Genomic DNA, 21,778 nt, shown 5'->3' on the forward strand with positions numbered 1-21,778 from the left:
ATTACCTTAATGCTTCCAAACAACCCGTGGATGGTTGCAGGACGTGCTGGAAGAGTTTGTGCATTTATATTGCAGAAGAAGTCACCAGCTGCTCCCACAACCACAGCCAGGTGAAAGTCCACTGGTTTTATCGTGTACCGAGACACTACGACCTACATATGCTGCACTAAATCGCTCACAGCAGTCTTTCAAAGGTTGTCAGTGCTTCAAAATAATAAGTGGAATGAAGATACAGAAATAGGAAGATGCTTCACATATACAGGCTGCATTCTTTTATGCACATCAAGGTGTCGGATATATAGTTTGGTTGTTTGAACTATGCCTATCAGCACTTTTGGTGGTGCTCTGCAGTGTAAGTGACTGACCTGAAATTAGCATAGTGCTCATATTTTTCCCCCCTCCAATGCGCCTATTATCCGATGTGTTCCTATTGAGGGCCTCACATTACAAGTCCACAGTGGAGCTATTGTATCCTGACAAGGACCTTTCACACAGTCATTGCCAATACTAGCACTTATTAGCAGATTCACAGTATAGCAGTCAGAGTTTTGCAGATGTGGAAATTTCCACACACCAAAAAAGACCCCTCCACCTTTAAGATATGCTCCATGAATGAAAAGCGCGATAAAACCTTTTAAGACAGACTTCACAACAGATGTGTCTGAAATCATTTGTATGGGGGGGCTTAACAGATGTTTCACGCAGTTCCTTAAAGTAACATCTTCACATCTGCTCACACAGGAAAAAAAACATCCTCCACCGTGCTATTGATTATTGATTATATAGGACAGACCAGCTTTAATTAGTCAACAGCCATGCGTTACCAAGGAAAGGCGTTATGATCTAACGCGAGGGAAGGGCTTCCCTTTGTACAGACTTATCTCCTCTTGGCCTCAAATCAAGGTTGCAGGCCTGGCTGCCTTCCTAAAACTCGGCGGACAATGGCTCAGATACATCTTAAAAAACGGTCACATGCTGCGACTGCAAGAATGTGGAAACACTCGCTTAGTTACAGTGGAGATTAATTTGTAGGTTGATCTAATAAAAAGAAAAAAATGAGAGACGAGCATGCTTGTTAGAGTCTTTGTCCGCATCCTGCGTGCACAGCGCAATTCCTATAACAGAACTATTAAAGGACAACGTGGGTCTTCACAAGTTGCAATGCACGTAGTGAGAATGTAGACAAAGGACAGATCAGAGGGAGATAAAATATCACACAGTCACCTTAACATTTGAGCTGGGGGGGTAGCCCCCCAGCTGTCTGCTGTTTGCAGAAAATTCCTAAAAATAGGAAGGCAAAAGTCCTAAAATAAAGTCGGCTGTCACCGGGGACAAATCGGGTGGGCGTTCTTTTTTCGTGCATTTCACCCGAGAGTCACAGCTTCCTGGTCATGCAACCGCTGGAAAGCTGCATTCTCAAATCCCACAGCTGGTGTTGCCCAATAGAGGCGGCGGTGGGGAAAGTGGGCCGGGCTGCACGCCCCCAAGCTTTATAAAATTCCCTCATACATCCGCCTGGCGCTACACGTAAACAAAGCAACGCTGCTGTTTCAAAGAAAAAGAAGGAGAGAGAGAGTGCAAAAGTTTTGAGGACTTTTTTTTCTCCATCTCTTCAGGAAGTTTTCATTTCAGGACAATCATCTCCTAAACCAACAGGTAGGTTTCTTTTTGGAATTATGAACTCTATTATGAACTCTTTTTTTTAGGGGTTTTAGGGAACTGTGCGCTCACTTCCTAGTCAGTTTCCCCGTTATTGACGTTGTCTGTGCGCAACCGCTGAAACACAACTAAAATAAGAAATCAAGGATGCATTATTTCTTTCCTTTTTCTAACCCCTTTATAGAAATTAGAACCACGTTTTTATCTTTGCAAGTTTAAAAAAATGCTTTCTATTACAGGTCCACGTGCATTTTCCGAGAGAGCTTTCTCGCACTTTTGGGCATGTTTCTCAAAAAACAAATAATCTGTGGGGTGTGTTTCATAGCAAGGAAGGCGCCATGTGTGCAAGACGTAAAAGATCTTCGCAGATCAACGTTCATGTCACACGTGACACTGGTGGCACGCGAGCACACGGGAAACATGCAGTTTTTATGTCAAATGTAGCACTCATCGTGAGGCCAGATAGTTGCATAACAAATCCTCTTTGCTTTCTAGCCTTGGTATTAATGAAACAAACAAACAAACAAACAAACATGCACGAGGGTGGGGGCTGGAGGAGGGAGAGAGACTGGGCTGTGGCTGATGCTGACTAGCTCGAAGTATTAAACATTTTCTTTATTGACTTAAGGTATTAATGACAAGTGTTCCAAAAATAAATGCATAAATAAATAAATAAATCTTTGCTAGAAAAACAAGACTGATCCCCATCAGATCTGCATGACCCCTCCTCGCCAACTTACTATAGAGATGAAGACGCCCACAATTTGCTATCTCTTACAGTGAAAATGTAGGTCTGTAAGAGCTTAGTCCAGCAGGCCTGCTGCTGCTCTGCTGATATTTCAGAACCAGGGATTTGACAGATTAAGCGAGTTCCCAAAGATTAGGGAAGCAATCATTGTTTCTGCAGATGGATGCAGCAGGCTCGTGGATTTAAAAGTATATGGAGGCAGAGGAGGGAAGGGATGACCTGCCCTTGATTCTGGCTCTCTGAAATTGAGACTCTGTGTCTAAATCTAATCACTACATATGCTTCTCTCTGTCAGTGAACAAAGAGAGTTTGAGCCCATGCTTGTTTTGTAACTTGGATGCTGTGGCTTAAAGCAGCATGCCCCATCTCCTGGATTTACTGTGGAAAACAAGCGCTGATGTTTTACGTAGGCCCGAGCCAGAGTTGTTGTTTTCCTCTAAAGCTCAAACTGCAGCATCTCATTTTCAGGTGATATTTTTAATATTCAGAAAGCCTGCTTTGCAGGAGCCAACAACTGCCCTAATCAGTCATCGAAACCAGTCGGTGTCAAAGCTTGAAAAACTAAAACCTTGACGTCAAGTCAAACTGTCAACAAATAGTTGTCAGTAAAATAAAAACGTTTTAAATAATTTCAGGTTTGTGTTCTTTTATTTTCTTTTTTCTGAGCTACACTTTTAGGATCATCTCTTACAAACGTATATCCTCCCACTGTTTCCTGTTTAAGATTGCATAACAGTCTCACTTCTGCCAAGCCGAAGCTGTTTCAGTTACTGCTTTTGTTTTGTTTTTTCCTTCTGCAATGACATTTTTCTAACAGGAGCCTTTGCATGTAGGGACAACTGCCGCCACTGGCACCGCTTTGTGCTGAGGCCGGTTTTAAAGAAGGCAGCCTGCTGCAGCAAAACTCCTGTGAGGGAACACGCTCATCTTAAAATATAGGTTTCCATGCATGTGGCAGCTAACGGCCAATCTGAGAATAGTCTTTTTACCCAATGTGGCCAAATTTGAGGAAGCAATTGTGCTCGGTCTGCCACAATATTAAGAGCAGCAGAGCAGCCTTACCTTCAGTGTTATTCACTCCATCTCATGTTATTCATCCACATTACCACCTGCCAGTGGTTTTAAATGTAATGGGCCACTGTTGAATATTTATCTCTTTCCATGACAGTCATTTGAAATCATTTCATAAAACATGTCACAGCAGCAGCACTCCTATTGTGTTGCTTAGGCTCAGAATCCGGCGTGGGTAAACTAACACTTCCCCTTTCTGCACTCCTCTCAAAGAGGTGAAACATTAGCTCAGCTTGGCGAACATCACAGGTGTAAACAGCTGGTGACCTAGTTGTCTTAGCCTCCCGCCCTGTCAGAGCTTCTTTCTGATGTCGACATGCTGGCAGGTAGTGACTGGTAGCCAAGCTTGAGAAGAAATAGGTGCTTTTATTTCATTAATTTAGTTTCTGTTGTTTTCCATTTGGTCCCACGTTGTGATTTACTCACTTTGGTGAGTAAATCAAAGTACGGGACACCTGTAAGTCCCATAAGATTTACAAAAAGAAAAAGAGACACCAGATATGGTAAATGTTTCTTTTCCATATGGGTGAACTTACTTGTCTGGTTTTATTTTTGCTGTGTTTGCAAAAAAGGCTTAAAAACAGAAAACAGGCCTAGTTTTCTCATGTTGACATGGGATATTACAACCCCCCCTTTCCATTTTTTTCAAATTATATAATCAAAAATGGCCTGAGCATTTTCTTTTTCTTTTGATATTATGAAAATCATAAACATGGTTTCTGTTACATGGCTGTGGAATCTCAGCGGGGGCTGCTCTCTTGTCCTCTTCAACAAAGCTCCTGCAGTGTAACCGCAGCCATGTTTTTGGAAGGGCCGCGGCGGACAAACGAACCTGTTGTTTGATACTCCTCTTCCTCTGCGGCGCTGTGAGAGCTGCCTGGCGCTGGTGTGTGTTCTCCCCGTCAGAGGAACACAGGCATACAGGTGTTTGTGTGTACCCAGGGCGTATTCTGCCAGACAACCATATCTGAAACTTGAGTCGCTTCCTCTAAATGGCAAACTTGCTTTGATAAGCACTCTGCAATTCTGAAGGTTGATTAAGTTTGTTTTTTTTTTTCAGTTTTTGCTGGGGGTGTTGGTTAAGACAAAGAGGCACGAGAGTGCAAAAGACATTGTCAAAGCCTGGAAATGGCAAACACAGAGACTGCAACCAAACAGAAACCAAGACAAACACAGAAAGTGGCAGGAAGTGCCAGCAGGGAGCTGAAAAGAAGCTGGGAAGTTTAGATGGGAACCAGGGTGTCAGTTGCTTCCTGTATATGGATGTGTGTCTTGGTCAGTCATGCCCCCCCGCTTCAGCTGTGGGAGAGAAGTGGGCAAGCCCCTGGCCTGCTGGGGCCAGTGGACAAAGGGCTCTCTTAACTGGCTAATTTGATTTGCATGCAGAGTCACAGCCTACATGCTCTATTCCAACACAGCATCATGATCTGCACAGCCTGGCTTCTTTTTACTCTTCCAGTTTTCTGCCCTTCTGTACCACTCTTCATCTTTCTTTTCCTTTTAATGTTGTCATTAAGCCCCACTTTGATGTTCTTTCATGAAATGACTGCCCAATCCCGAAACCTGGATTTAGGGAGGGTCTTTTTCAGCTCTAAGTTCAGCGGATAATTAACTTGAATCCAATCTTCAAAGTGCATGTGTAGTAGATTTTTTTTTTTTCCTTATGAAATCTTTCAGCAGGGTGAGAATTACCCAAAAATCACACTTCCTCTTCCCCTCACAGCCAAACCTTGCTTTTTGCCTGTCAGCCAGCTTCCGTGCCCCGTCTTTCAGGTTATCCACGTGTTTCACATGTAGGCGGTTCGCAGGTGTGGTCCGTTATGTGAGCCGCATGTTACTGCAGACAACTGCTGCAAGCCTCTGCATGTAGTGGTCTACCTGCATGTTACGAGTGTGTCATGCACTATATTACAATTAAGCCCTCTTTACTTTCGTGTGGAGAAACACACCCAGCCAAAGTTCAAGCAGGCCTCATTCTATTGTCTGCAACTCCTCAATTCTGACAAGTCTCCCAGCAGTCCCCTGTAAAAGCGAGGAAGAAACTGTACTTTAACAGGCCTTTACTTACTCTTTTATTTTAAAATACAGTAATGCATTTAAAAACCTTGATCCTCATACACATAAATATGCTGAACCAGTCATTAACTGATTGCTCTGATCTCTCCCAGGCTCTGCAGCTCTTTGAAATGGATGATATCCAGGTTGTCGAGTCCAAACCCCTGCTGGTTGACAGGGAGCTGCCGGTATGTTTTGTGCAAAGCTTTGTTTAACAGTGACTCTCAGTGATAAATCTTAAGCCGTTGCAGTCCTATGCTGTCAAGCTTTGCATGCTTTTTGCTGATTTATTTGTGCCTCTTAGCTTGACTTTTCTTTAGCTATAACTTTTGGGATATTGGTGCTTTTATATGAGAAAGAACTCACTGAACACTTCATAATTATCTACACACAGATTTCCAAAATATGCACAGTAAAAGACAATTAAGCTGTCTGTGGTCGGTTGTGTGTTAGAAAACTGAAACTAATGTAATGAGAAAATCATGCATGTGCACCAGAACACCACAGTATGATTCGCTTTCACATAATTTCACAGAATGTTCTTCATGTTTGATGCGTTATGTTGACCGTGCAGTCAGAATTATACTTGATTCGGGTTGGGTTCAGTGACGGGAACTGACTTCGGTTATTAGATTACAGCTTGTTGCACCGTAATCATGTTATCTTTTATGTTTTCATTCCCCTTTTCTCTCTTTCCAGGGCTTGAGAGAGGCTGTGCAGCAGCTTGTGACCAAGGTATGTTTGCATACACACAAATTAAATACTTTATTATTCTGACAAGTTGAAACTTTTTGTTTTAGCAATTAAATCCACTGCTTAGTTCTCATAACTTTACCTTGAACAGTACCATCTAGTGGCTGATGAAATGAAATTTCATTTGATAATTATTAACATAGCTGTGGCACTACCTCAATGACCTTTTATCTGCTGTGATTTTATTAGGGCAGAAACCTAATTAGGGTTCCACTAACTGAGTCAGCTACAGGAAGTGATGAAACGCATGTTGAACTGGATTTGATGATACAGCCTATCGGGAGAAAGCACATGTGTGTTGGTGCTGCTGAGTCTGGGGGCAATCCCAACACCCTGTACAGAGCTCCTTATAGTCAGAAACATTTGCGGCATCTTGAATCTGCGTTGTTTTTAATTAACAGTAGGTGTGAGAAGTGCATTTGTTATGACTTAAAAAATCTTTTCTTCAAACTTCATGTGAAGTTAAGGGTTTTGTGCTCAGGTAGTGTGCGGATGGGGTTCTTTTACTGAGAGTCTGAGCTCCATCAGAGTCCTTCTGACTTTCTTTGCTGTGACACTGACAGACTGGTTGACCTAAAGTATCCAGGGCAAGTGTTTGATGTGTCTGTGGGGACTAAGCTTCCAACAGTCAGTAACGTAGGATTAGTTGAGTCTGATGATATTCCCTGATTTTTATTAGCGAATGCATTTTTGTGTATGACACATACACAAAAAAGAAATTCCACTGTAAGTTTCACAGATGTGCGTGTGTTTATGAACACTCTGTACACACAGACACATGCTCGTTGCCTTGCAGGATTATCTCAGCCTGCGTAGCCTCCGCGTTTGAGTGTGCCCTGCAAAGCGTGGGTGGAGCGAGCTGTGGTGAATCCTGTACATTACATTTAGTAAACAGGTTTCTCCTCCTCGTTGGATGTTCCTCTCAAGTAGATCCCATGCAGTTAGAACTGATTTGGGGGTAAAAAACCAAACAAACTACCTAATAGGTTGTCTCGTGACATACCCTTGACCTGCCGATGGATCACCATAGAGCTGCTGTTGGTTAATAATAAACCTTCACAGAAACAGTTTGAGTTTAAAATTAGTAGAAATAAAGAAATGAATGGCTATGTAAAAGCAATGTTTAGCTAAGACTCACTCTACATATTTATAGTAGAAACCTTTTTTTTTTAAAATGATTTAAATGTTTTTTTTATCTAGTTCTTAAAATGTATTCATGGATTTTGTCAGTATTTATATTTCTTGAAATTTTTAAAACTTTTTTTCACTATTTAACTAAAATTTTAACATATTATAGCTGAGTTTTAATGAGTTTCTGAACATGTAATTTAGAAAAAAAATCAGTGATTTTCATCAAAAGGGCTCAGTCTAGTCTCGAAAGACTCTTTGCTGCTGTATATCGTGTAGGATCTGTATTTAATTACCAACACTAAGTTAAGCCTTTGTTTTTGTAAATCTCCTCCCTTAAATATTGCCGAATAATAGCTGCTGCCTCATTTATTCATCATGTTTTCCCACTCATCACATGCTCATACTTATCATGTCAGCGCAGTAGCTGATGCCCCTCTCTGACATTGGCTGATCCAATTTAAGGATATCTTCATCTAGAATTAGCTTGTTTTGACCAGCCTGCAAGGCACCATGGGAGGCCAGGAGCTTAGCCCAACTGGTAAGCAGCAGGGGTATAAAATGCAGCTCTCACTAAAGGGCTGAACGACTTCAGAGGCTTACCAGCTCTCGGATCCATTGCTCAGAGAGCCACTGTAACTACAGTTTTCAGTAGCAAGCGGTGTTTAACTCCATTCCTGCAAACATGGTTCTGGAGGATCCTGATGTGGAAATGATTGTCGCTGAGATTGAAGTGAGCGTGAGTAGACTAAAGGCTTTATTAAAATGTTTGCAGTAGTTTTGAGTGGATTTGTGGGATTATGCTGCCTGCTGGACAGTAGATACTAAAGTTGGAATTGTTGCACAGGCCTAAACAGGAAAAAAAGCTCTATTTTATTCTTCTCTTGCGGCTCATGTGGGAAAAATGTGTGGCGTTTCAATGAGTGGCCAGCCTTTTGAAATGGTTTTGCTTACTTTTCAGTTGGTAAAGTAGATCAAAAGCTAATACATTTAATGGAATGATAAACCTCTGTAACGAGATGGGGCATGTTTGGGTAAATTATTCCTGGTGAAGAGCCTATCATTTGGATTTTCCGCCAGAATAACAGGCTAACTATTGCAGGTGGTATTTAACAAAAGTATTTAAATTAATTTGGCAACAGCTTTAATTTGTCATATTGACTATGCAGCCCTGTTGCATCAGCATCACAGAGTAACTTCAAAAGAAAAAAAATGTCTGTATCTTTTGTAACCTGGAGCTTTAAAAGTATGTTCATGTTTGTGTATCTATAGGAGCACGATGTGGAGACTCCTAATGGAAGATTTCATTGCACAATGAAGGGGGTTCCCAAGGGGGACAGACCAGTCATTCTCACCTTCCATGACGTTGGCCTGAACTGTAAGCCTACCTCATTATTTCCTTTATCTTGGTGAAGCATCTGCTGTGGTACCGAGAGCCTTGTTTTGAATGATCATACCAATTAAAATTAAATTAGTTTCTCTGAACTAACTTTATATGTAGTCTTTTGCATCACAGTATCTAAGCTGGACTTGTAATCCTTAATATACTGACACATTCTCTATAAATTGTATTTATCCGTGCTGTTATTTTAGGCTCGGTCATGTTTGTGTATCTGTAGGAGAGATATGCGGAGACTCCTCGTGGAGGCTTCCAGGATTTCTTGCATATTTTTTTGTAATGAAGTCAGATTTTGTAAGAAGATTGCTCTCGGCACCTCCAGACCTGAGACTTGGTCATCTATTCAAGCTGTTTGAGTTCCTCTTTCCCTCTCTGTTAAGAACCACTTATCCACCTCCGCCATCTTTTCACTGTTTTCCAGACAAAACCTGCTGGAACACGCTCTTCGACCATGAGGACATGGCGGAAATCATGCAGCACTTTGCTGTGTGTCACGTCGATGCCCCGGGGCAGCATGAAGGAGCAAACACCTTTTCCGCTGGGTGAGCCAGATGCACACATGCACACACAAACACAGAGACACTTAATGTATGTCAAGCAGTCTGTGACCTCAGAATCAACAGTTAGATCACTGTGGATGTGCTTAAGGCGACCTAATTTGACAAGTATGTAGTAAGAACAGGCGTTTATCTCTTGTTCAGCCTAATCTCTGCTTTAACGGTGAGACTTTGCCTTATGTTAAGATTACCTGAACACAAACTGCTGTCAGGTGTTGATAACAGTAATATAACACTGTTGCTGATTAGATAGTGTGTGTAACAATACCCTTTTTGTTTCCCCAGATATGAGTACCCTTCTATGGACCAACTCGCGGAGTCTCTCCCACTGGTCTTAAAGCATTTTGGGTAAATTGAGCTCCAGTTCCTGGCCTGACACTTCACCCTTCATATTTGAGACACTTTCTAACCGGTTGTTCTAACAGTACCCCTCTACTTTTGTGCACTCTAGCCTGAAAAGTGTCATTGGCATGGGCATGGGAGCCGGGGCCTACATTCTGACCAGATTTGCTGTGAGTTTACCCCACGCTCTCTCAGTCACACTTAATAATTTCAGTATTAATCAATCTTGGATTAGCAGAGCCGGCTAATGGGTTTCTGCTCTTGGCTGATTTTTGGCAACACACTGCTGCTTATTGCTTGAGCCTGCAGAGCCATGAAAGCCTCAGGAATGTACAAGATCAGCTCACCACTAACACTGTGCTCAATAGGAAGCCCCCCTCCCCGTTGACACAAAGCCGGCAAAGATGCAACATTTAACTCTTTGCAGCCTTCACTTTAACTAGTTCTATATTGTTAAACAGGGCACAATATAACATTAAAGAGCTTTAGATTAAAACCTAACCCTCACCAAATTGGGCAACAATAGATGAGTAGATGAGTTATAAAAAATATTTTTTTAATCGGTTGTGGGGCACATATTTAGCGAAATGTGTCATGGTTTATTTCTAAAGTTGATTTATGTATCTTTCAGCTGGACTACCCAAATATGGTAGAAGGCCTTGTTCTCATCAACATCAACTCGTGTGCTGAGGGATGGATGGACTGGGCTGCACACAAGGTAATGCGCGTATAAACACACATATGAGCACCTACAACTGTTCAAACCATTTCCAAAAACTGTGGTAACTTTGACTTTTGGATTTGCAGAACCATTGAAGCTAAACGTAACTTTTTCTGTTTTTTAGATCAGTGGCTGGACCCACGCCGAGCCCGACATGATCATCACCCACCTGTTTGGAAAGGTAAAGATCCAAATTCTCATTAACATTCTTGTTTTATATCTTCATTACGGTTAAAGTATCTCTGTAAACTGAAACTAGGCTTTTAGTTAGATTAATTTGCAGGTTGTGGTTTTAACATGTCTTTTGTTTTGGGTACCGCAGGAGGAAATCCACCACAACCATGATCTAATCGCCACATACCGCCACCACATCATGAATGACATGAACCTGTTTAACCTGCATCTCTTTGTCAAGTCCTATGAAAGGTAAGCACAGCATCTAGTTTATGTAAATGTTTCATGATATAATCTTGGTGTTTGAGTTCATACACGCTAATGAAAAGTTTGGTGGCTCCTTAGCGTAGTGCTGTACACATTTGAGATACAGATCCCTGTGGAGTTGAGTCAGGGAGGCCATCGGGTGCAAAAACAGCTAAATTAAAACGTTCATGAATTAGGAAGCAGCCGAAAGTAGCGTGTTCTGCACACTAACAGACGTGTCTGTCTACAGTCGGAGGGATCTGGAAATTGAGAGGCCAGTCCCTGGAAGCAATGCCAGAACCCTCAAGTAAGTTGTTCTCGAAAACAGCATCAGCTTAAATGAAACAATGTTATTTCTAATACGGAAACATTCACTGTGTGGTTATGCGTCCTTCATCCAGGTGCCCTTCTCTGCTGGTGGTTGGCGATAGCTCTCCTGCCGTGGAGGCCGTGGTGAGTTCACACGGCTCAAGTGCTAATGATTAGACTTCCCACTGCCGTTAACACGGTTCAACTTGTGCTGGACGTGTTTTCCATTCGCTTCAGTCGTCTGCTTAAGCCCAAGAGATATGCAAGGCTAAGCGCTTAAGGACAACAGTTTAACATGTCTTAGGCGAGAAACGAATTGGAAACAGAAACGGAGTGATGCAGATCAGCTTTAATCTGTTAAAGTTAAGAGATTTGTGTGACTGTTGCTGCTTTCAGCTGCGAACGGGTCCCAAATCCCCTAAAGACTGTTACTTATTTGTTAGTATATATTATCCATAGGAATAACTGGACTAAGCACATCACAACATTAAAAACTTGTTGGTCATCACACATCATATGCTTTGCCTAATAAATGTATTGCATTTGTTCCTGCAGGTTGAGTGCAACACTAAGCTGGACCCCACAAAGGCCACCCTTCTTAAGGTGAGGGCCCCACTCCATTCCCTCTGTCGTGCCCTTTACCCCTCACCTCCTGTCTCCTATTCTCATCCAGATTATAACCGCCTTGATGAAAACTCATCTGCTGATAAGATTCCATTGGCTCAGCATTTACCTGGTGATATATTAACCAGTGGTATGACAGCTGAACGTTTCCCCAGAGCTCACTGACCTACTTCGGCTGGCCTGTGGCGAGCTTTTTATGAACCGCATCTCAAATCAAATGGCTGTTTGACTTAAAGTGGCGCCGTTTACTGGGGTTAACTGTTGAGGCTTTAGCAGGGACAAGGTGTTCTGCGTGTTCAAATTGGACTTAATGAGCACCGTGGGGGGTTATAGAGTGTGTCCAATTTTGCACGAATACACAAGTGACAACATGCAAAATTCTAATTTTGTGTTCTTTTACTCTTCTCCCCAGATGGCCGACTGCGGTGGCATGCCCCAGGTTGACCAGGTGTGTATGTGAGACAGAAAATGGGGAGGGGGAAATGCAGCTCTGTGAGACACTGATGCTGTAGAGCAGGCTGGACAGGGCTGGATAATCGGCACACGGGGTCAGGTGGAGGGGTGGATGGCGTAGGAGGGTGGCACTTAAGAGCATTAACAAGTACCAGACATGGACCACAGTTGTCAGGTTGTAATCCTCCAAACTGCACAGCACCTGTTCATAACAGCTGTCATATCACAGACCCTAGGAAGTAAGCTGCTGGCTGAGAGCTTGAACCTGTCAATGTTATGCAAACAAATATAATAATTACTGACAAGAGGACTGATTATCTTTATGATCTTCTCTGCAGCCTGGCAAGCTGACCGAGGCGTTCAAGTACTTCATTCAGGGCATGGGATACAGTAAGTATACTTTGACTTTGTTTTACTGAGATATGTTGAGATTAAATTTGCTTCTCCCATTAAAATAAAAACTGCACAGAGAAAAAAATGTCTGCCATCATTGTGCTTGCAGATTTAATTCTGTAAAAGATGTATATTCTGCCACCTTGTGGTGAGAGAAAGATCTCTTAGCCTTAGAGTTCACCTCATCCAGTGTTGAAAATCAAACACCCAGAAAACATTAATGCACTAATTAATTTTGTTAGGCTCCTCATTACGTTGCTGAGACCAGTAATATAATTTCTAGTTTAGAGTGACACATTAAACCTTGCATATTCCCACACATCAGCGCAAACAGCCACCCTAAGAAGGAGCACTCGGGTGTCACATTCTTCTCTCTTTGGGTGCCAAAATAAATGATTTATGATGAACTGCTCTGGGTTTAACCCCTTTGAGAATTTTTGTAATTTGTCAAATGCGCTCCACAAAGTGAGTTCAAAGCATGTTTGATTATTCAGATACTTTAGGATCTTGTGTAACTCTTGCAGGTGACTCAGTTGTTTGATTACTGACTGTAATGTGATTAATGAATTTGGGAACAGGAATGCGTGACTGTACCAATGTATACACAAATATAAGGTGATTATAATAATGCCCCAACACAGCCTGTGTCCTTCCCACCCCTTGTGTTTATGATTGATTAGGGCATGTACTCACTATGATGTAACTAATGCTCAAAGGATAGACCATATGTGCACCCACTGGCAACTTCATTATACACAGCCATTCAGCTGATTTAATAACTAATCAGCCAATCACACGGGAACAGTTCAGTTAATTTTGGGCTTGTAGACATGGTCAAGACAGCCTGCTGAAGGCTGAATGACACATTTGCATTCGCTGAAGAAAGTAGAACTAATTTTAATTGTCTGTATCTGTTTGGGTGGCTTGCTTTCATTGTAACAACACATGGCAATTTATATGCTCGCCGTACATTTATTAGAAAATTCTGCAAATCCTCTTGAAGGTTGTGATGAAAGGTGGAGAACAACGGAAAAGTAGACGTCAGTAAATTCTTCTCCTCTTCCCTCAGTGCCTGCTGCCAGCATGACCCGCCTTGTTCGCTCCCGCACTGCCTCTGGCTCTAGCGTCACTTCGTTCGACGGCAACCGCTCCCGCTCCCACACCAGCGAGGGAAACCGCTCCCGCTCCCACACCAACGAGGGCAGCCGCAGCCGCAGCCACACGGCCGAGAATCCGCACGGCCGCTCCCACACAGACAGCTCCATGGACACCACGGCCAACAACAACGTGGACCAAGGTGTTAGCAAGTCCGCCGAAGTGTCCTGCTAAATGACCCTCCACTCAGCAGACATCCAAACCTCTCAAGGATCCCCTTCAGTCTGTGCTGCGCTACCTCTAATTCACACCTGGCCCATGTACCTGGAATTGTTTAAAAGAGAGGAAAAAAAAAGAAATTAAAAAACGCACAATACACACTCAACTGCAGATTTCTCAGTGCAGATGAGTTGCCCTAGTTTGGAAATATGTTTGAGTAAGGAGGTTGAGGTCGTGTTTATTGATTGCAAGCAGAAAATGTTTGGGGCCAAAGTGTAATTGGAGGCAACGCAGCATTTGGGGACATCGAAGCAGAGAATGTCGGAGAAAGCTGTGGCTAAGAGTACAAAGAGTACACCAGCTTGTAATATATCCCTCATAATCTTGCATACAAAAAAAATTAACCTCCACTTCATCTTTCCCTCCAACCTCATTTTTTTTTGTCCATTTTTACCCTACTGACACAGCTTTCTCAAATTTACCCGACTGTAAATGTGTTTCCTGTTCTCACTGTAATTGTTTGATCATTTATTCGTTTATTTCTCATGTATGAGTTATCGTTCGTATGTAGGAGCAGACTTGTAGATGTGGAGAGTGAATGGGGAGGCACTACACATATATATCTTTGAAAATTGAAAGGGCAGACTTAAAGTTTATCATGCACAGCAAATTGTTTGACCTTGCAAATGTCATTTGTTTCCCCCCCTTTGAATTTTCTTTTCCCCCAAAAGATTGTTTGCAGGTGAATTTAAAATTAATCTAAAAATGATCATTTTAAGTGCATTCCACTGAGACTGTATGTTTGTCGTCAATCAAAACACTGAAAAACCAATGCTAAAGCTTCTGGATCACATGGTTTATTAATGGATGAAAAACGGTTCTCTCTTAATGATTTTTATGATGATTTCTATGCAATCAATGTGCCATGAAATTGTTCACCTTTGTTAGATTGTGCTGCTCCTATGTGTGTGGATTCTTGAGTGAGTGATAAAAGAAAGGTCCACATGTAAACACGAGGATAGCCATAGAACTTACCTGATACTTTCTACTCCTTCTTCTGTATTTTACTTGCACTACAACAACATTTGACTCTGTAGAACACGTACACACAGCTTTGTAAATACACAACCTTCTAATGCTGTAGAAAAGCATTAAAATGACATAACCGTTTGTATTTATTAAAAAATGACAAAAAAATGTGTAACAGAGCTTCCCTGATTATCCTTATTTCATATGAATAGTTAGTCTTGGGGATCTTTGTTCATCTCTTAACACTTATAGGGAGAATTAAATGAAATAGATGAAGAAAAACCTACAACTTCCGTTGACTTGGGAGTTTAAAGGCAGGCAAGCAATGTCTCTTTGTGAGACGTTGTCCAAAAAACATAGCATGCCATTACATATGCCAAAAGCCTCATAAATAAATTAAACCTTCAGTATTTCACATGCTTTGTTGAATATTTTCATTTGCAAACAGTTCTTTAAATAGTCTTCAAAAGCACACCATGCTTTATGAATCCCTTCTGGAGACACATATGTGATATTTACAGATTTTTCCAATAGGAAAAAGAAAACAGAACAAAATCCCTTGTACATGATTGGTTGGACTAAAAAAATGAAAGAAAAAAACTGCATAGGAAATGAAAGGAAAAGTTCAAAAGCTCTTTGCAGATGGGATAAACCAACAGGTCGCTTCTTAGTTCATAACCTCTGGGTAACCATAGTAATTCTCCAGGTCAGCAAAGATGTCATTGGGGCTTTTGCAGCTGAGGTTGCAGAAGCAGGCCTGAACCCACAACATCTTCCAGGTGAATCCCGCCCCGTTGGGACACTCAAACTCCACGTCAATGGTTTTGGATTTGTAGGGGATGCAGCAGCGCTCGTCGGTGCAGACGCCGCAGTATTTGGGCCGGTACGCTTTCTTGCTTGTGCAGCCGGAGATGGTGAGGTTTGTTGGCTGATCTTCCCTGTAGATATTAAGACATTTCTTCCCTGGCTGAGGGAGCAAAGAAACAGGAAGATTTTAAATATTAAACCACTTTAGTTGGATCAGTTATTGTGCGTGTTTGTGAGACTACTACCTTGATGTGTTTGGTGATGTCGACCTCGCACGGCCGCAGGTTACAGAGACGAGACTCTTTAAACAGCTCGCATCGCTCATTGGCGTTGGAGATCCTCATGGACAGGCCACGGCCGCAGGTCTTTGAGCACGGGCTCCATGAGGTAGTCTGGGTAATACAGTTTTTGTGCCAGCTCGTGGTCTCGGCCGGGAAAACTAGACAGTAGCATAGACAGAGAGGTGTTCAGCACCTTTTCATTGTCAAAGTGCTCCAGGTCGCTGCAACTCTACTCCCTTTGGCAAACCAATAGTTAAATATAGACTGATGCACAAAGTCTTAATTAAAATGCAAATTCACAATATTTCAATCAATTGTTTGGTTAATAGGGACCAAAAACAAGTCAAAATAAGGGTTGTTTTTTCCACCTGCAGTCAGTTCAATTTAGCAGCTTTCTGGGACTGCCTTGCTGAGGTAGTAAGACCCCAGCATAATACAGAGCAGTGACAAAAGATGTAACAGGAGTCAGCTTTATAATAACTGGATCAATAAATAAACGGATCAATTATGGAATTTTAGGAGAACAATTCCACTCAATCAACCAATCATATATCCTCTTGTTGTAAAGTTGTCATTTAGCAAAATGAATATATCTGTTTAACGTTCAGATCATTCAGATCCTGCACATGTAATGTCGGAGAGAACAAGCACAGTAAGACTGCCTCCCCTCGTGTGGCATCTGTTTTTAATCCAAATTGTTAAATTGTGTCTGCCTAGAAGTCTGGATCTAATTTGTTTCCTTATGCAACACAAAGAGATCTTCATTCACATTCTTGCCTCCACTGCAATATGACTGGAAACTGGACCTGACCCAAAAACAGTGTGAGGGCTTCCACAGGAAAGGATTGATCTATCACTCACACGCTTACGACAAACACGTACTTCACGATGCGTCTGGACTACAAGCTGTACTTGCACAGCTACTTTGTGAGATGCAGTTTCAAACAGAGCTGATTCTATGTTACTTCTAAAGACTAATACTGGTGTAAATTAGCACCACTCAATATCAGAAATATTATGATACTACAGAAATATATGTACTGTATGTATGTCTACATTTCTGTGCAAACAATATTGTCCAAGAGAGCTCCAATTAGTCATGTAAAATCCTCACATTTTTAAGAATACTGAGGGCTTCCTAGTAATTTGTTCACTGTATGTGTGCTTGAAGCATTCCCTTCCATTTAAATGACCTCTCAGCCATCAACTATGAACATTAGATTTAGGGGTTAAAACATGCAATATTTTTTATCCAAAGCTTCCTACCCTCGACTGCATGTCGCAGCGCTGTCTTGCGCCCTCTCCTGGGTTCGTCACAGATCCACTGCTCACAGCACTGTCCCCGGACTTTGATTCGTCGTGGGGTCTGGCACCACACACGGGGAGGCTGAGACTCTGTGCACAGCCCCACACAGCCGATAGCACCATTAACACACACGCACTGGTATTTACAGTTGGGCTGGAAACTTTCCCCATTACGGTAGATCACACCATTGTGCTCGCAGCCGATTCCCACCATGTCTGGCAGAGAGGGATGAAAAGCAGGCATATATTATAAAGGCATGCAGGGCAAACACACAAAAGCTTGGACTTGTGCGTTGCTGCTGAACTGTGTCCGCCTTTATTAGGAGGATGTTTCTCTGGCAGAGCTTAGAAAATAAAAGCAATCAAACAACTGATAAAAGAAACATTTTGCACATCAGAAATGTTTGAAAATTCTTATATTAGTCTCCATTTTTAATTTTCTTATTCTATCTTCAAACTGTCATCAGAGCATGTGTAGGTTTTAAATGAAACTTTTATTAGAGATGGAAAATCTGTGACACCTTAGGTTTGTTTTTACTATTTTTTAGCAGCAGACATTATTTAGTGGGAGGTAAGTATTTCATTTCTCCACAGTTTATTGCAAAAATAAAGTCCTTAAAAGTGAGCACAGCAAGCAACGAATGAACACAAGAGAATAATTAAAAAGGGAAAAAACGGTGTGAATGAAACTAAAATGATAAATGGTCTGAAAAAAACAACACATAGACATATTAAAATACAAAAAAAATGTAATGCAATAATTACATTAGAAGCTAGTGCTGTGCAATATCTGGGATTTGATTTCAACATCAGGCAACGATTAAGTCTGCAGTCTGCGAGGATGCAGTAGTACGGCAAAAAAATAAAATAAAATGAAAACATGAATAACACAAAAAGTTATTTGCATCTTGGAGACTTGGATATAAAACATGCAGATATGTCCCTAAACTGAGGTCAATAATTCTCTTCCGTGTGTGCTCTGTGATTCTTGTCATTTTGTATTTGTTGAATAATGTGCACATGCTGCCTGTGCCATGAAACAAAACCAAAAAAAGCATGGCATTTTATAATATTCTCTACTCAAGTCTGTGTTATACTGCAGTTTGTGTGCAGTTTGGACAATGAACGTGGCTCGCAACATTACAAAAATGAACTTTTGATGCGGTGTACAGCGGTAGTTTGTTTTGGCGAGTGACACTTACATGCACACACTCCTTTTTCGTACCTAGGCTTGTCTGAGCTGTAGTCACAGTACAGTCCTTTGTGGTAGTCACACGTGTCTGCCTCGTTGCACATCTCGCCCACCTGCCGGGCGCAGGTCTTGCAGCAGTCGCAGCCATCCATGAGAAGGCTTACACCTGGCGGGCACTTAGGGGGGGTCTGTGGACACTCGCAGGGCCACTTGCAGTACTGTGTGCGGTTGTACGGGTCTACAAATGGGGATGTGACGGCTGTGGCAGGCGGCATGGTGGTGGAATTCAGGGAGTAGGCCTGCAGAGAGGAAAGGGGAAAGAAAATGAGATTTCCAGTTCATATGCTCTTTATTTTATTCATCTAATATGTCCAATAGCTTTCACATCATGCGTACAGCTTATGTCACATCATCAAGCCCGAGCCTTTGTTACAGTGATTGCACAAAAAAGGTCATCTGCAGCTACTCTTTCAACCTGTTTGTCAGGAATTTTTTTATTGCACGAAAGGTATTTGACCCCTTGTGTCGAGGCAATATTTTTAATGCCCCTAATCCTGATTTTTTTTTTCATCCAGCCCTCTTTGGTAACCATGTCTCAGCAAGTAATGGACTTGAAAGGTTTAAAATCCCTTACTTGTACACTTCTGCTTCAGTGCTAACATGTGTTCGTGCTGCGCAATAAATTAAATAAGACTATAAAAATGAATTAAACACCCAGTGGAGATAATCTTATTAAATCACCGTCGCGCCCTGGTGTCTTATGTATTAACACTGGTTTCCGTCGCCATATTTCAAACGTGCAACTGTGCTTCTCACAGTTATAAAAATCCTGCCAATGAAATGAATTTCATCTCCCTTGGCATTTTGACTCTTACAATCTGCTCTGTGTAGCCAAGATCACACAGTAAAGAGCTTTGCGGCTCTTAAAAGCAGATGTTCTCACAGCAACGCAGCACATAAGGCACATTAACAGCCCAGAGCTTAGAGGTTAGCTTTGGACAGAGAATGCATGAGCCTCAGCTGATGAAAGTTTGGGAATGTGAATGTTTTTTGTTGTTTTTTGTAAAAATAATAAATGGTTGAGTCTAAATTGAATTCTTTTTGTTTTGAGAGCAGGGTGTGCTCGAGAAATGAGCAGGAAATGATCTCCAGGTTGTTACTTCGTGTGACAGAAACCGAAACTTCCCTCTCAGGGAAAGTTAAGTCATATTGCATTTATGATGCAAATCGAGCAAAACTTCAAACGCAGATGAGTCAGTTTTGTAGCAATAATAAACCACAAAGGCTCTTTATGAATAAGACTTCAGCTGAAGCACATACCATGTCCATCCTAATAACAACTACAGTATGTGGTCGGGGCTAGGCGAGAAGTGAAACATATAAAATTAGGTCCAGTGTTGTCTCTACAGCCATAAATACTTATAGCAGCGCACTTAAATCGGGAGCTTGAAAGATACATGTGCGTGCACACTTTGTCTGCGGTTAACTGTGCGAAAAGATGCTTAATCATCTTAAGCACGGTGGATCCGTTTTCCTCAGCTTGTTCTCAGCACTTCAGTGGAATTATGGTCATATTAAAGATAATGCAGATGAACGACTTTTAGTCACAGTCGTGCCACAAAGCTGTTTATCAAAAGACTTAATTTATTCTGCAGCCATGAGGCTAATTTGCAAAGGGGCATAGATATTGTTCCCTCTAAGGAAATCATCACCATGACAAAGAAAAAGGAGATCATAGAAATCAAGATGTGAGTGCTTCATAAATTAATTATAAAAGCTGGGCTGGGATTGATACAAACATCTTCTTATTGAAATCATTTATCTCTGATGAACACATTTTGCATGTAGGACATTTAACAATACCAAGACAGAGAGATTCTTTAGTGAGTTATTTGTGTTTATCATCATCATCTTTTTTTTTTTTTTCCTTTTTGAATGTTTTCTAACGTGACCTCAAATACTTGTCATATTTTTCTGGCAGCTGGTTACAAAGAGATTACAAGTGCTGATGACCCTGGCTCCACTCCTGGTTTAATCTCTTCTTCCTGTCAGCCTGCAGTCAGGTCAGATGACCCGCGGGGAGGTGTTGGCTTGATTTACCCTTCCTCAGAGCAGAGGAGAAAGGACTTTTCCCAGGGGAAACTGTCACTCAGGCGTTGTTGTTATTTCCCTCCAAACCACATGAGTTTATTATGCATTGATGAGAATATATTTAATACTGACTATTCACAACTGCACTGTTTAGGGGTATATTTGACATTGATGCTGAATAACCCAAATCTTACTAAAACTAAGAATATCGCCATGTTCAATAACACAAAATATCATTAATTTAACCACTCAGTTTCTGAGGTTAGACCACAAACTGGTGTCTTTATGAGTAGAAAGGCTGTGAGGGGGCAGTGGGATACCACAAAGCACATGAGTACTCCCAAATAACCACCAGGTGGCACTAAAATATAACAGAACGGAACTGGAGACAACTTTGAGCATCCCACAGTGCAAAATTAAAGCCGGATAATGGATAATAATAAATAAAGGATAATAAAGGACAACAATAAGTTTTTAAGCAGATTTTAATGGAAATATTTATTCAGCCAAAGGTTAACAAACCTACTTTTTTTTCTTCTTTTTTTGCCTGGGCCACATAACCTAACGAATAAAGGGGCCCTAAAACGGAGGAAACACTTATTTCGTCTATTTCGTTTAAATGAGCTTGTCGTCGTGCAACTAGAAAACTGGAAGTGTATTTTTTAGAATCTCAGCCTACCTTACTAACTTTAAAATAACCCCCTATGTCTTCTGCAACTTGCATTAAACGTCTGAGTTACATGCAACCTGGACGTTAAAAGAAAGAAAGAAAAACAAAAACAAAAAAAAGGTACTTTGGGAAATCTGTCCTCCATCCCACCTGTTGAATCCCGGCTGCTGTTAGAATCCACAACAGGAGCCAACTCATCACTGGTGAGGAACTGCACACGCATTGAATCCAGAATTAGTTCCGTCTCTCAAACGCGCCACACGCCGCTCTCCTCAGGTGTGCTACATCCTCGTCCCCTCGCTGACATCTCGGCGCCCTTCGGTTTGCGCTGACAGCCTGTTAATAAGAGTCCGGACCCGCATAGCCTGCCCCTCACGTTTTCCTCTCTTCCCCTCAGCTCCACTTTCACCCGAACCTCCTCTTCTCCAGAGCGCTGGCAGCTGTGGTGGTTAGGGCG

The 21,778-nt window shown here is 41.7% G+C and overlaps 2 protein-coding genes across 2 annotated transcripts; one reads left to right on the plus strand and one right to left on the minus strand.

Moving 5' to 3' along the window:
- Window positions 1–1,497: 1,497 nt before the first annotated feature.
- Window positions 1,498–15,150, plus strand: ndrg1a (N-myc downstream regulated 1a). The gene is made up of 16 exons (XM_031729274.2): window positions 1,498–1,656; window positions 5,647–5,721; window positions 6,233–6,268; window positions 8,687–8,792; window positions 9,235–9,355; window positions 9,656–9,718; window positions 9,822–9,882; window positions 10,344–10,430; window positions 10,558–10,614; window positions 10,756–10,859; window positions 11,104–11,160; window positions 11,255–11,306; window positions 11,718–11,765; window positions 12,199–12,234; window positions 12,578–12,629; window positions 13,702–15,150. The coding sequence occupies exons 2-16, from the start codon at window positions 5,665–5,667 to the stop codon at window positions 13,959–13,961; spliced, it is 1,197 nt and encodes a 398-aa protein (XP_031585134.1). The 5' UTR covers window positions 1,498–1,656; window positions 5,647–5,664; the 3' UTR covers window positions 13,962–15,150.
- On the minus strand, window positions 14,072–21,778 carry ccn4a (cellular communication network factor 4a). The gene is made up of 5 exons (XM_031729275.2): window positions 21,472–21,778; window positions 18,571–18,859; window positions 17,330–17,584; window positions 16,028–16,221; window positions 14,072–15,942 (listed from the first exon to the last, which is right to left on the minus strand). Exons 1-5 carry the CDS (start codon window positions 21,517–21,519, stop codon window positions 15,643–15,645), a joined length of 1,086 nt encoding a protein of 361 aa, XP_031585135.1. The 5' UTR covers window positions 21,520–21,778; the 3' UTR covers window positions 14,072–15,642.

Source organism: Oreochromis aureus, linkage group 22 (genome assembly GCF_013358895.1).
Source record: "Oreochromis aureus strain Israel breed Guangdong linkage group 22, ZZ_aureus, whole genome shotgun sequence".
Taxonomy (NCBI): domain Eukaryota; kingdom Metazoa; phylum Chordata; class Actinopteri; order Cichliformes; family Cichlidae; genus Oreochromis; species Oreochromis aureus.

Bases quoted from the DNA above. Each gene is read 5' to 3' on its own strand.
- ndrg1a (XM_031729274.2), top strand. From the start codon at position 5,665: ATGGATGATATCCAGGTTGTCGAGTCCAAACCCCTGCTGGTTGACAGG. The intron at 9,356-9,655 runs GTGAGCCAGATG...TTGTTTCCCCAG, and splicing joins GCAAACACCTTTTCCGCTGG to ATATGAGTACCCTTCTATGG. The intron at 10,431-10,557 runs GTAATGCGCGTA...TCTGTTTTTTAG, and splicing joins TGGACTGGGCTGCACACAAG to ATCAGTGGCTGGACCCACGC.
- ccn4a (XM_031729275.2), bottom strand. From the start codon at position 21,519: ATGAGTTGGCTCCTGTTGTGGATTCTAACAGCAGCCGGGATTCAACAG. The intron at 18,860-21,471 runs GTGGGATGGAGG...TCCTCTCTGCAG, and splicing joins CAGCAGCCGGGATTCAACAG to GCCTACTCCCTGAATTCCAC. The intron at 17,585-18,570 runs GTAAGTGTCACT...CCTCTCTGCCAG, and splicing joins CGAAAAAGGAGTGTGTGCAT to ACATGGTGGGAATCGGCTGC.